The 15,839-nt window shown below is 42.8% G+C and overlaps 1 protein-coding gene across 1 annotated transcript in view; it reads left to right on the top strand.

Moving 5' to 3' along the window:
• LOC137419272 (E3 ubiquitin ligase RNF157-like) overlaps positions 1–15,839 on the top strand; it is a 130,700-nt gene that overhangs the window by 44,700 nt on the left and 70,161 nt on the right. The window contains exons 4-7 of the mRNA XM_068105397.2: positions 2,431–2,549; positions 4,325–4,413; positions 4,690–4,839; positions 14,148–14,265. Of these exons, the coding sequence (XP_067961498.2) occupies positions 2,431–2,549; positions 4,325–4,413; positions 4,690–4,839; positions 14,148–14,265 (476 nt within the window). The remainder of the gene's footprint in view (positions 1–2,430; positions 2,550–4,324; positions 4,414–4,689; positions 4,840–14,147; positions 14,266–15,839) is intronic.

The following is a 15,839-nucleotide window of genomic DNA, read 5'->3' as shown; positions in this document are numbered from 1 at the left end:
ATCACGCCCACATCAACTCCCTCCGCCAATGCCAGATCACCGAATTCTTACGGCGTCGCAACGAGGCACAGCCCACTGTCTTTGACGAGCCCTCTGACGTTGGGGGCTTCTCTGGTGCTACAGCTGACGCAATCCTGGATGAGTTAGAGGCACGTAGGGGTGGTCAATAAGACTCCACCCAAGCCTCGGAACCTACCCAACCATCTAAGCCCCTCATCGTCCCCAAAAAGTAAATAAAATGGTTAAATAAAGTACTTTTTTTACCATTTTATTTTTATTTACATATTGTGATTCTTGTTTTAATGTTTCTTTATATGTTAATGTTTCTTTATATGGTAGAAACACTTGGTAAAAAAAAGTGGCAAAAATAGGTTAAATATGTGGTCAACTTGGGGGTCCTGGCACCAATTAGAATTATTACCATAAGTTCTTCAGTTCGGCTATCGCAATTTCGGCTAACGCGCACCGATGGCGGCACCAATTAGGCGCGATAGCCGAGGGTTGAGTGTATATATATATATATATATCTCGAACCCCCTACCTTAAGTAGGGAGCAAGGCACATGTCGAGTCCCGTAATAGCAATTGCTGCACGACCTTTTAGCAACAAGCATCATTTGCCACACTAATGCATTGCCTCTGCTCTGCTGATCAACAGTTAGGAGGTGAGCTTGCAGACAGTTAGGATAAATTAAACAAAAGGAGCAACTTTTACCATAAATGCAACATTGTGCTGACATCATGCACATACATTATGTCAACACATCACCTCCAAACTAGGATTTCATCTGTGTGGCACTCAGGTCTTTGCAGACTGAGATTTATGGTCACAAATAAATGACAGCAGAGCCTCCGATCCAGATTTCACCCTCTCTGGATCTGGCGAAATGTGAAAAAAGGAAAATAAAAGATGTTTTTTGATCTTACTGTTGACTTTCATATATTAGCCTACATTAATTAATTAATCTTTAGAGCACATTCCATGAAAAAAACTAGAACGGGACTCAGTAGAGAGCATACCTCCATCTGGTGAACAGTTTCCGTGGTGTATCTCAGAGTCAACCAGAAAATCACAATACAGAATCACATTTAATCAAAATCAATCACAGGAATCACCATCCATAACTTTTTGAGATATTCTGCTGTGTATCGTTTTTGGCCCAGTCTCCCAATGGTAAAGAATCACTTATAAAATTAAATAATTCTCATATCCGACTCCATATTCAGATCTTCACCAAAATTGAATCGAATCGGCCTTGTGAGACTCTCAACCTCTCCACGAAATTTCGTCCAAATCCAGCTACAACTTTTTGAGATATCTTGTTCACAAACAAACGGACAAACGTTATCCCATATACATTTGTTTGGTTGTATTTCGATTTTCTTCTTTTTAATGCCAAAATAAAAGTGTAAATTCGCTGTAAAACTAAGGATGAAATTTCCGTGTTTTTCAAGTGATCAAGAAGAATGCAAAGCCAAATGCTCGGTATGTAGAGCTGGTACGTGCTATTGATTTACATTTTTCATGTGGACTCGGACAAGCACAAGAAATACCGTAATCATCATCAGCAATATTGCCTGATTATTTTGTAAAACCAGGCAGAAAATCAGAGGATGCTGCTACTGCAGCAGAGGGAGCTTTTGCATTTCAAGTCGATAAGCATCACAAGAGTTTAAACTCGATGGATTGCGCACCTGGCTTGTTGAAAAAGACATTCCTTGATTCTGAGGCAGCCCGAAAATTTTCAAGTTCCCGAACCAAGACAGAAACGATTGTAAGAGAAGTAAGCATGGGTACATCAGGAGGAAGAGAACCGAAGAAGGATTTATGAAAGAAAAGGGCGATCACCACATGTAGAAATATACAACGAAACAAAATGGTGGCTTAAGAACACAGTGATGTAATGGGCTGACCAAGATGGCGGACCGCCATTTTGGGGGGAATTTTTAAAAAACTTTTTTGTTGTGAGCACTTTGTTAATCATCTTCAAAAAGGGTGTTGTGACACACCCAAACAGCCAGTTTTCATTAATGCACTCTCATGGAGGTTGAGAAGTATACACGCAAAGTTTGGGGATGCTAGGTTTCACAGTTTTGGCGTTATGGAGGATAAACACACACACACACACACACACACACACACGCACACACACATACCCACACACACATACACACACACACACACACACACACACACACACACACACACACACACAAATTCACACACACACACACACACATACACACACACACACACACACACACACACACATACACACACATACACACACACACACACACATACATTTATAATACTCTCGCCACATTTTTAGCATTGATATTTTCTTATGAAGGTTCTAATGGTTTTGCTGCACATGGGTTTCGCATTCACGGTTCATGTAAACCTCATCTCCTAATCTCCTTGCTATAGGTAACTTTTTTGCTAGCCATTTCTACATGGGAGGCGAGAGATTTGAGGGAAGCTGCCCGGAATGCTACCTCTTCGGTGAGAATCCTGATCTCAACTTCCTTGGGTCAAAACCTGTTCCGGTAATTTTTTAAAACCTGACATTTCATTTAATTTTTCATTGTAACAGTTTTTATGTAACTAGAATGGAAACTTCATAAAAGCAATGGGACTTGTGATAATTGTTGATTAGAGGGGGGGAGTGGTGGTGGGGGCAGGAGAGCCGGCGGAGCGGAGGGGTGGGGCGGGGGGGGGGGGGGGGGAGTCGGCAGGAAGACAGATAAGGGGGCAGGAGAAGCGCTGGGGTTGCGGGGCAAAAGAGCCGGTGAGGTGGGGGCAGGAGACAAGAGAGCCAGGAGGGTTTATTTACAGGTGGGTTTATATATAAAAATGGTGAGTTGAGGTGATGACGGTGGATAAAGGGGTCTTCAAGGGTCTTCGAGGTCTTAAAGGGTCTTCGAGGGCTTGAGCATCTATGAAGGCTTAAGGGTCTTCAAGATCCTTAGGGTCTTCGAAGTCTTAAGGGTCTTACAGGTCTTTGGGGTCCAAAGGGTCTTCAAGGTTTTCTGGGTCAAAAAGGTTTCTGGGGTCTTCAGGGTCTTATGGGTCTTAAAGGTCTTTGGTGTCTAAAGGGTCTTTGGGTGTTGAGGGTCTTTGAGTTTAAAGGGTTTTTGGAGTCTAAAGGGTCTTCAAGGTTTTCTGAAACTAAAGGGTATTTGGGGTCTTCAGTGTCTTTAAGTTCTTCCAAGTCTAAAGGGTTTTTGGGGTCTAAAGGGCCTTCAGGGTCTTATAGATATTCAGGGTCTTTAGGGTCTTAAGGGTCTTCGAGGTCCTCTGGGTCTAAAGGATCTTTGGGGTCTAAAGGGTCTTTAAGCTCTTCTGAGTGTGAAGGGTTTTGGGGTATAAAGGGTCTTCAAGGTCTTATGGGTCTTAAGGGTCTTTGGTGACTAAAGGGTCTTAAGGGTCTTCGAGGTCTTCCAGATCTAAAAGGTATTTGTCGTCTAAAGGGTCTTCAGCGTATTAAAGGGTCTTGAGGGTCTTTGGGGTCTTCAAATTCTTAAGGGTCTTAAAGGGTCTTCAGGGTCTTTGAGGTCTTAAAGAGTATTCAGGATCTTAAGTGTATTTATGGTCTTTGGGGGTATTTGGGGTCTTCAAGAGTCTTAGGGATCTTTGGGTTCCAAAGGGCCTTTGGAGTATTTGGGGTTTTAAAGGGGTTGAACGGTGTTCAGGGTCTTCAAGGGTCCTATGTGTCTGTGGGGGGTCTTAAGGGGTCTAATCTCTCAATAATGTAAAAGGTCTTCTCCCAAGCATGTAATCGAATCTCTCAAACCTGTAAAAAGCATGTAAAAAGGATCTTAGGGGTCTTCGGAGTATTTAACGGCTGAGATGGTGGATGAAAATACCCTTAGGACAATCCCTGGGTCAGATTATGTGTCAAGTTTGGTGGTTGTCGGCCCAGCGGTCTTTCCAAACAACACGAACAGACACGCAAACATCCGATGAATTTTATTTATTAGATATCTATTCCTTACGACATCATCCCAACCTGATTAGATCACGGCTGTGATTGGCTGAATTATGTTACCATGGCAACCATCTCGGTAACTTGGCTTGTGTACCTGATATTTCAAAAGCCGTTTATTACCCAGATCTATTCCTCATACCACCCGAAAGAGCATCAGCGTCGACCTAGAGTAGTCCCAAGGCCCAGAGGGACCTTGAATATCAGCTCCTTGTTAATGTATTTATACTCATACCATGCAGACCTTAAAGTATAATGACGAGATATATCTTGTTTTATCACTTTTCTCTCCTTGAGTTCTAACACATTGCTGTCCTTATCTTCCCTTTCCCACAGTTGCCTTATCCTGCGCCATTACCCAGCGAGCCAGTACGAGCCTTGCGAAGCCTTGTAAACATTCGCAAAGATTCCCTACGCCTTGTCAAGTGAGTTGATCAGCATGGCTGAATGCCGCCATTGTCATCATTGTGACTCATCTGTGACGAGGAAATGATACATTAGGCTGATGCATATGTTGTTTTCCTCCAAGATTCCTGTCCACATACACTAGAACTCACATGATGCAAATGTTCATCAAAATGTGTTAATTTTCATTGTGAAGCCCTCAGTGTTCTAGATCATCATCACTCTGAAGATGAGAGATCAATCGGCCATAAGCTGAAAGTAGTTCTTGGTGATTTGTGTGTCTTTGTGCATTTCAGATGCAATGAGGAGGTTAAGGCTGAAGTTGGAGACGTAGTTCCAGTGACTCGAGTGCACTATAATGTGGAGTTCACTTTCGACAGTGATGCCCCTGTTGACATCACTATCTATTACCAGGCCATGGAGGAATTCCACAATGGGAATCTGAGGTAGTTGATAAGGCCACCGAAGGTGGACAGAGGTTATGTTTTCACCTCTGTCTGTTTGTCTGTTTGCTATGAAGAAAATTGAAAATTTTGTCTGTCTCGTTTGTTTGTTTGTTTCTCCTCAAGTGTGATAACTTGCGAATGCTTTCAGCTTTACCAGATAACTTTACCAGAGAATTCCGCTGAAGGAAAAAAGTGAGGCTGTCAATGTTATTTGACTATATATGTCAAAGGTCAAGGTCAACTACATGACGTCAAACTTGACACAAATTCGTTGAAAAACATGACCTACATATTCCGAGCAGATTTGTTAATCTGATCGTAATTAAAACACAAGATTTCTGTAAGGGATAGGGGACAGATGACGCATTTCCAAAATGGCGGCCATCCGACGACATCGTTTTCATAGCAATAAAGTCGTCCATGTTAAAGTATAGGGGTGTTTTGGGGGACAAAAACACGATAACTCGGAAACACTTCAAGATACAGGTATCAAATTGCCAACCCTCGCTGAACATCGATATTCATAGCAACAGTTTGTTTTTGGGCTGTGTAGATCGAAGGTTAAGGTCACGATGACTTAATTTGCATAAAACGTGACACTGGTCATATTGCGTCAGGGGATTACAGATGTGCAGTGGAGCCACTGGTGGGAAAGATATCGTAAAAATGACCATGGTCAAAGGTCAAGGTTTTCTCGCTTTTCATCATACCTGTCAGCCTACTGCCAGATGCCTTCTTGTTTTCTTGTTTGTTTTTCTGTCTGTGAACAAGATATCTCAAAAGGTTGTGGACAGATTCAGACGAAATGTGGGGGAAAGGTTGGATATGTGACAATGGCGAAATGATTCGATTTTGATGAAGATGTGGATCTGTAACTCGATACGATAATTTTTTAAGTGACTCTTCACCATTGAGAGATCGGGCAAAAAACAATATATAGCAATGATATCTCAAAAAGTCGTCGACGGATTCGGACGAAACTTGGTGGAGAGGTTGGGGATGAGATAAGGGATAAGTGATTCAATTTTGGTGGATATCTGAATACAGATCTGGATACGAGAAGTTTTTATTTTTTAAATGCTTCTTCACCATTAAGATATAGGGCCAAACACGATGTGTAGCATGATTCTTGGGAAAAATACCAGGGGGATAGAAAAGGCCCCTTTATATAGTATGTGCTATGTGGCAAACTATAGAAAAGAAGGGACATTTTTGGGGAAAATGCCAGGGGCATAGAAAAGGCCCCTTTATATGGTACAGTATGTGCTATGTGTCAAACTATAGATAAGAAGGAATATTCTTGGGGAAAAAATACCACGAGCATAGAAAAGGCCCCTTTATATGGTACAGTATGTGCTATGTGTCAAACTATAGAAAAGAAGGAATATTCTTGGGGAAAAAATACCAGGAGCATAGAAAAGGCCCCTTTATATGGTACAGTATGTGCAACGTATCAAACTATAGAAAAGAAGGGATATTCTTGGGGAAAAAGGCCAGGTGCATAGAAAAGGCCCCTTTATATGGTATGTGCCATGTGGCAAACTATAGAAAAGAAGGGATATTCTTGGGAAAAATACCAGGTGCATAGAAAAGGCCCCTTTATATGGTATGTGCCATGTGGCAAACTATAGAAAAGAAGGAATATTCTTGGGAAAAAAGGCCAGGGGCATAGAAAAGGCCCCTTCATATGGTATGTGCCATGTGGCAAACTATAGAAAAGAAGGAATATTCTTGGGAAGAATGCCAGGGGCATAGAAAAGGCCCCTTTATATGGTATGTGGCATGTGGCAAACTATAGAAAAGAAGGAATATACTTGGGGAAAATGCCAGGGGCATAGAAAAGGCCCCTTTATATGGTATGTGCCATGTGGCAAACTATAGAAAAGAAGGAATATTCTTGGGAAAAATACCAGGTGCATAGAAAAGGCCCCTTTATATGGTATGTGCCATGTGGCAAACTATAGAAAAGAAGGGATATTCTTGGGGAAAAAGGCTAGGGGCATAGAAAAGGCCCCTTTATATGGTACAGTATGTGCTATGTGTCAAACTATAGAAAAGAAGGAATATTCTTGGGAAAAAAGGCCAGGGGCATAGAAAAGGCCCCTTCATATGGTATGTGCCATGTGGCAAACTATAGAAAAGAAGGAATATTCTTGGGAAGAATGCCAGGGGCATAGAAAAGGCCCCTTTATATGGTATGTGGCATGTGGCAAACTATAGAAAAGAAGGAATATTCTTGGGAAAAATACCAGGTGCCTAGAAAAGGCCCCTTTATATGGTATGTGCCATGTGGCAAATTATAGAAAAGAAGGAATATTCTTGGGGGAAATGCCTGGAGCATATAAAAGGCCCCTCTATATAAGGGTATTATGTGCCATGTGGCAAACTATATAAAAGAAGGGACATTCCATAGCTTGTAGAAATTTCCAAACAATAGAAAAGAAGGAATATTCAAAAAATATTGTGTGCATGCTGGACTACCCTTGTGTTCTTAGGAGGAACCAAGTAATGCTCTAGAAATGTTCATATAAAGGGTAGCCAATTTGATTCATACAGCTGCATGAAGAAGTAAATGTATTTTATTTGCCAGATGTAGGGCGCCCCAGCCTGGTGTTGGCTTAGCGGTTAGGTCGCAGGTTTGGGTATCCTAGGATCCTGAGTTTGAATCCCGATCGATCGCTGAATGAACGTCAGGGGGGTTGACTCAGCCTGTCATCCTTCTGAGGTCGGCAAATTGAGTACCAGCTTGCTGGGATGAATGATCCTGGTGTGTACCCCAATTTAGAAAAGATACACAATATCCCTGCACACCGAAAGAGGCGACTAAGGGTTGGCATCAGGAAAGGCATCCGACCATAAAAACATTTCCTCAAACAGGGAACCATGATTGTCATGGGGCTTGCAAGGCTAACCCCTGCTCTAGTGGGGAAAATGGCCTTAAAACGATCATTCATTCATTCATTCAGATGAAGGGCACTCCTTTATATGAACCTTTCTAGAGCATTACTTGGTTCCTCCTAAGAACACAAGGGTAGTACAGCATTCACACAAGATTTTTGAATGTCGCTTCTTTTCTATTGTTTGGTAATTTCTACAAGCTATGGAATGTCTTTTCTTTTCTATAGTTTGCCACATGGCACATCCCATATAAAGGAGACTTTTCTATGCCCCTGGCATTTTCCCCAATAATTCTAAGGAACATCCATTCTCTGCAGAGTTCTAAAGACATTTCAATGGATCTTCTATAGAACGTCTAATGAATTATATAGAACATCCATTCTCTGCAGAGTTCTAAAGACATTTCAATGGATCTTCTATAGAACGTCTAATGAATTCTAAAGAACATCCATTCTCTGCAGAGTTACATTGACATTTCCATGGATCTTCTATATTACGTCTTTTGAATTATATGGACCAACCGACCTCTCCCCACAGCTATATAGAATCTATAGGTTCCATATAGTCCTTGAGCCAGACCAAAAGTAATGCTCCGGCGGGGGGAGTAATTCTCATTATGATTTTCCATTAGACCAATGTCTCAAGTGTCAGAAAAGGTGTGATGGACATCTGAGAACGGTAGCTTAGTGCCCGGATGGACGCCATCTTTGAAACCACCCAGCTCGAAAATGCCCATTTGGTGGGGTACATTGTTGCACGTGTATCTGGACTTCTATACTAGCTATCGATGTGCGGTTGACGACTAAATATACGTCCGATGTGTACCGTCTAAATAAAAAATAATATGAAGCATTTTGTTTTAGATTAATTATTATAAAAATCAATTATCGAAAAAAAATCATATATTTTTCAATATTTTATTATTAGACTTGTACTTTTTTTAGTGAAACAACACTGGTATGATTTTCCAAATTATGCATTGTGCTACACCGTTTATCTGTCTATAAAAATAACTCAAAAACTAAAACATATCATCCACCACGAGTTTACAACAAATAAATGTAAAGAGGCATAAAATGACTTAGGCCGCCGCTGGCATTATCTATTCTGACGATAACGCAAGTTAGGAATGTCGTACGGAGAGGATTTTAACACCATACGATATCTAATAAGCAGGCGGAAATTGTTACATAGGAAATCTGCACTTTGGTGGCCATCTTGGATTTCAAAATGGCCGCCAATTATATTAATTATTCATTACTAGAGTTTGGAAAGACGTATGGAGCTGATTTTAACACCATACGATGTATATTCCTAATAAGCAAGCGGAGGTATCATTGAACATGTCATGTTTTAGTCAAATAACACCGGTATGATCTTCCAAATTATACATTTTGCTAAACCGTTTATCTGTCTATAAAGATTTTCAGGCAATTTGGCCTGCATTATAATAGAGAACAACATATGCTATACAATATACAGTGCACACAAAGTTAATCATCAGAGTCGCCATCAGAGTCATTGGCATCCTGAGCCACGATAGCATCATCCTGCACCATGTTGGAGCATCCCTGCAGCTTACACACAACAGTGCACTTCAACCCATTCAGTATGCAGGAGCAATCTGACGGTCGACACGTCCTTCTGCATGTGCATGAGATGAGATTCAAGACGACATCTGGAGCTGGTAGACCCGCCATCCATCGGATTGTGAGCGAACCGCCATCATCGAGTTCCCAACCATGTCCTGCTGATGGTGTTGGGACGTCTGGTAGGTTTTCAAGGCTGCGTCGCCAGATAGCCGCCTGATAGTTGGCCCTAAGCGTATGCTGCATCAAGGAGTCTTCACAAGGCGGCAATTGTCCAGATTCGATCTGGCCCTTCTTTGCACAGAACATGTGATAACGGAGCGAATTAACACCGACGATCTTCGTGTTCTTGGCGTACAGCTGACACGTGAAGGCCTGAATGCTATTGAAGACGTCTGTTGGTACATTCCACGAAGATCCCAGATCTGTGAATGCTTGAAGATACAGCTCATTCGCTTGCACAAGCTTCAAAGCCTTTATCTTTCCTTGGCTAGCCAGAGCACTCACAGTGTCACACCCGCTCCATGCATGAAGCCCTGGCAATGCACTGCAAACTCCAGACCCCAATACCGCAGCCAACTTTCCAACGTCGATCATTCTGACTCGAACCTTTGTTCCTTGTCTGATGAAGAGCTGACTATCGATGGTTCTGCTGAGATGAAGACTGATGATCAGAACGTCGGTGTCATCTGCCACTAAGATGATCGTCTTGTAGTGGGTAGCGGCGTGCTTTGCGTGGAGAAACATACGCGTGTCTGCTTCCTCGTGGCTACATTCGAGTGCTTGCACCAACTTCCACCTATCGCGGGTCAGTACCAGACATTTTTCACCACAGGTGACATACAGTGTTCTGTTGCCTAGCTTTTCGCAATTTGTTTCATGTTTCCACGACTCCGCCAGAAACACAACCAGTTTCTCCTTTGTCTGGCTGCAAGCAAGGAGACGCCGCCAGTTCATGATTTTGTGTGCGGGTCTGATCTCGCTGAAACCGATGCCTTCATTTGAACCGCGGTTCACACGCTCAGCTGCTTTGATGGATTCTTCTGTGTATGTGTCAAAGACAACATCGATGCGCTCACTGCCTTGACCAGCGTGAAGCGCTGCAGCAAGGATGCGGTCAGATAGTTCTTCGAACGTGTCGTTCTCGCCATGCATCTTTTGTATGAGAGCCATCGCATCAATTATTGTTGCACTTCGCTTGTCAACGTTCTCGGCTGGTTCCACAAGACCTTCCATGTGTTTCGCAAGTGCAGCTTTGTTCGTTTTTTTCATTGACCCATCAACGTTTGCCAAAGACCATGGTAACGGCCCTAGTGGGTGACAAAGGACAAGTTGCATGTCGAGGTTCCTTGTCTTGGCGATGAGTATCATGGTGGCAAACAGTTGATGTCAGCTCTCAGGACGATCTCCTTGTTTGTGCCCTTCACAACTTTCTGCTTGATCTTACCAAAGGTCTTCAAGTTTAGCTTGTTCAATGTGTCATGAAAGCCTGTTCCCTCTTCAAGACGTTTCTGGAAGCTTTGATACGCCGCTTCCCCCTTTTGCAGGGTGTTGAGTAGGTCATTAGAAACGTCCTCCCTCGCAGCCGCTCCGGTAGATATACTGAGAAGACATGACGGATCATCGGCGAATGGATTGGTCCAGTCATTTTCCAGTAGATCACAGATAGCTGTGACGCCAGACTCATCACGTTTGATGCGAGAAGTAGACAAGTCAGGGTGCTTGGCGTGAGATGTGTCGCTGCCATTCACAAGGATAGTTTCTCGTAGTTGCCTCAGTGCAGTAGCCCGATTTTCTGCAGTTAGATAGTATCGTGACACAGCCCCTTGTCGAAGACTAAAACCTCGTGTTCCTCCAGCTGTTTGCGTATCTTTGTTTACTGTTTCTTCTGTTGTCTGATCAACAGCGATTCTGGCAAATGGATTCCCTGGTCTAAGCTGTACGGAGAAGTAGCCTTGATTGAAATGCCTGTACAACTCGGGGCATGTTTCGTGGAGTTGCGTCATCTGTGCATAGTACACTGGTAGATATCTAGCATAGTTCACCTTGTTCATTGCGAAACACCAAGGGATCACTCTTCTGACACAAGCCAAGTGAAGCATCCAGTCGCCTTCTCTATCCGCACGAATCAACCCCAGCAGGGTCTCTACCATATCAATATACATCATCCAGAAGCGAGCCAGGTCTCCATGTTTGGTTCGCAGAAAATGTAGGTATTTTGCGAACATGTCAAAGCTCTGTACACATGAATCATCATCGAGAGCAGCAGCGAGAGTCTCGTGGCAAACATCCTCCTTGATGCTGCGAATTTTGAGGTCAGTGCTTCGAATCTGGGGTTCCTTGTCAGGATGATTGCTTTCTATCCACACCTGGAAGCCCTTCCAAATGATGCGCATTAGTGCCTCGTACATCAACTTGTGGAGTCGCACAGCACGGTTGTATTGCTTGCCTTCCAGAACCCTGTTGATGGAACCTTCAGCGATTACTCCTGACTCAACAGCTACATCCCGAAGGCCTGCATCTCCAAACATTTTCCCAATGCTCGACATGAAGTTACAGATGGTATGGAAGTTCCCCATCATGAGCACGATTCTTCCATATCGATCGACATCTTTCCATGCTATTTCGGTCGCCTTAGCAAATAGTGCCTGGTCTAGCACCACCGGTATACGCTCAAGCTGAAGTGATGACATGATGTTCAGAGCTTCTCTGAGGATTTCTTGCACTGTTGCCATATCTGTGGCAGGCGCGTTTATAGTCGGCAGGTAGCCAACTACATCTTCCGTCACCTGAACACGATCTCTAGTCATGATGTTGAAACCAGTCCACGAACTGATTGTCTGGTCGCATGGTTCCAGCATGCGAGTCATAATCCATACGTGATTTCGGCGCTGCGCAAGGGATGTTGCGCCTGCAAGAGTGTCAGAAAGATCTGCAGGCTTGATTGCAGGTGGGCCCTCTCGTTTCCCACCGCTGTATATTGGAACTAAATCGCTGGATGACGGGATAGATCGCTTCTTATCTGCTTTGGATACTGCCGATGGAGGTTGGGGCGGCAAACACGACTGCGACTTCGGTTGGACGATGATACCGTTGACGCGATGCGATGTTCCGCCACCACTCAGCGATTCCTCTAGCCTGTCGATGTTATCGAATGCTAATACAGTCGGGACCGAAGGGTGCACATGTGACGGAAGTGGTACTGTATCTTTCTCCACACTTGCTAATTTGTCTATGCATAGCGCTGTCTCGATTTCTTCCAGAACTGTGTACGAACATCCGTGCCCGAGTCGATTCAATATTCTGATGCTGTTGAACTGTTGCCCGCTGCCTTGCTTAGTTCAGAGAGTGGCGACTTCTTGCTGCACAGGATGCACGTTCCGGACTCAGGTTCAATCTTCGCCCGTTTCGCCTCGACACCGGCCATCTCAGCTGAAAGAACAAAAAGACTGACGTTAGATTACTCCGATATCCGAAAAGCTCGCCAGCTTACATAGACATACTCATCCAAGTCAGTGAACATGTTAGATGGCGCCACAATACAACTCTATAATAGAGTTGTATGTGGCGCCATCTAACATGTTCACTTTTAGTTCTTAAGCCACCCAACCCCCCCCACCCCCCCCCTCAGAAATTAATCAGGTCACCGCAACAAATCTCAGACTGAGATATAGAATATAGAATATAGATATAGAATAGACTGACGTCACTTTCGGCACTGGGTTCTGTGGGTTGATTATCGGCGGGAAATTCCAACTGACATAGTTTCGGTTTGTGGAAAGTGCATGCCTTTTCATATATTTTTTGTGTACACTCGTGGTGGATGATGTGTTTTAGTTTTTGAGTTATTTTTATAGACAGATAAACGGTGTAGCACAATGCATAATTTGGAAAATCATACCAGTGTTGTTTCACTAAAAAAAGTACAAGTCTAATAATAAAATATTGAAAAATATATGATTTTTTTTCGATAATTGATTTTTATAATAATTAATCTTAAACAAAATGCTTCATATTATTTTTTATTTAGACGGTACACATCGGACGTATATTTAGTCGTCAACCGCACATCGATAGCTAGTATAGAAGTCCAGATACACGTGCAACAATGTACCCCACCAAATGGGCATTTTCGAGCTGGGTGGTTTCAAAGATGGCGTCCATCCGGGCACTAAGCTACCGTTCTCAGATGTCCATCACACCTTTTCTGACACTTGAGACATTGGTCTAATGGAAAATCATAATGAGAATTACTCCCCCCGCCGGAGCATTCACTTCAAAATATGGCCGGTTGGCTCAAGGACTAATAAGAGTTATATTGAGTTCTGTAGAACTGCAACAGAACATTTTTGAAGGCAATGGCATTCTCTCAACGTAAATTTCTCTTTCTACATAACATCTATAGTACCTGGCTGTGAGTTGTATTTTAATTATTTATCTCAAATATTTTCTTTTTTCTCTCTTTACATCTGTACCTGCATTATATTACAATGTAAAATGAGTCTGAATATCTCCTTAATTTGTCTAGTGTATACAGATTGTATTTGATCGAACAAATGTGTGAAACTGACAGGCAAATCGAGGCAGGAATCTTCATATTGAATTCACGATGTCGGAAGACTTTTTGGCCCAAGTGTAATGAAATGAAGTTACAGCGCTGAACTAACGCATCGATATTCAGTATGTGTTTTAGAATTTCTATATTAACTTTGAGGATTTATAATGCCTAAGGTCGTGGTTTAACTTCAGCAACAGATAATATTGTGCAATACAACTTAGGTTATGAGTTTCCAGTTGTGCCATTATTGGTGCTGGTTGCAGGTACGTACCCAAAACTCCACAACTGCAGTCAGAAGCAAGTGAGTTCAAGGCAGCAGCTGGTCAGCAGTTCTTTCTTCCCAGTCACACTGTTGATCCTTCTGATTGGTACCTGCAGGAGGTGTGTATAATAATAATAATAATAATAATAATAATAATAGTAATAACTAGCCGAAACCCGTGGAACATCCACGGAAGGGAGGATGTGGTGTATGGATAGAGTGTACCATTATGGATGGCATAGGGGATTTGCTTGTCCGAGTAAGAGTTAGGAAGAAAGATGAGAATGAAGAGTGCGTATATGAACAACGATCGTCGACACGGGCACAAATGCATGCTCTGGATTGTCCACTCAGTGGACGGCTTGCTTTCGCCTTCGCCTGTCCAATCAGCGGACGGCTTGCTTCGCCTTCGCCCAGCAGACGCCAATACGATGGCGTCGTAAGATGGCGTCGTATCGGCAGTTAATCGGATGCTTTTGGGCCCCAACGTTGACTAATTCAGATTTTTCGAGTATGGCTGTACGTGATAAACAAAGAGCGTGGTTCGTAGATCGTAAATCCATTAGTGCCGTGGGCATCGGGTCACTGGGTGCAGCGTAAAAGGGATAACAAAGTCGAGTCCTTACGCTATTATTATATAGATATCGTAAGGGCATTTTATGAGATATTTCACAAATCTGTTAACTAAATTGTTACCAAACAATTTCTTCACCAATATGTTTGTAAAGGTGTGTAATAACATGTGTTAAAATGTTGAAGTTCAACTCCCGTGGGAAACCCAGAAAAAAAGCTGTTGAATTCGGGTACCGAAAGATTATTTTCGAGAATTTTTTTTTTTTTAAATCGGCCCTTAAGTAACTTATGAGGGGTCAAATAAGGGTTTTTCATGATTCTGAGATGATTGTTAACATTTATATTTTCACTTTTACATTTACACACAAAGTAGCTTTTATTTCACATACATATATAATACTCAAGAGTTATTTCTCATTCACAATGTCAGAAGTTTCAACAGTCATTGTCTATGTCTTCTTCAGACTCAACAACATCATGACTGCAGTTTCTGCATGTAATGCCATTACAGACTCCACAGGCCGAGATGCACGTGACCCCATTCTTCTTGCAGCTGCATCGCCGGTTGCTGCAATCTCCATGACAATTACAGCTCGTGAACTGCAATAGCTCCTCAGGAGCCGTTGGGTCCAGTGTTGGAACTGGCTCATACCCATGCACACCTATTGTCCATCCATAGTCACTGGGGTTCAGAGACATGCTGCAGAGACAGAGACATGTTCAGAGACATAGGCAAAGGTGGTGCCGGAGAGGTGACTTCGATCCAACCCATTGAGTGAAAGGGAGTGTTTCCGTGAATAGGGACAATGTTTAAATCTATATTGTCTCCAACAAACTGAGTGACTGCATTGTTTGTTTCCCCAACCTCCATAAAGACCACCTGATCATTACTTGACAATTCACTTTCACTGGCTGGAACTTTGGCTGTCATCACTGATTGATCCTCAAGCGCAGCATCAACCGCAACCTCATCATTGATCTGTTCATCGGTTTCCTCCACAATGGTGTCAAGAGTGCCAGAAGTATCTGGAACATCATCTCCACTCCTACTATTAAGGAAGCAGTATTTGTAGTTTTGTGTCTCCGTGTAAGACTCAGTGTATCCCAGCCGGTGGAACTT

This window comes from Myxine glutinosa, chromosome 1 (assembly GCF_964187855.1).
Source record: "Myxine glutinosa chromosome 1, kmMyxGlut1.1, whole genome shotgun sequence".
In the NCBI taxonomy this organism is placed as follows: domain Eukaryota; kingdom Metazoa; phylum Chordata; class Myxini; order Myxiniformes; family Myxinidae; genus Myxine; species Myxine glutinosa.
This window is presented reverse-complemented; position numbering and strand designations above follow the sequence as displayed.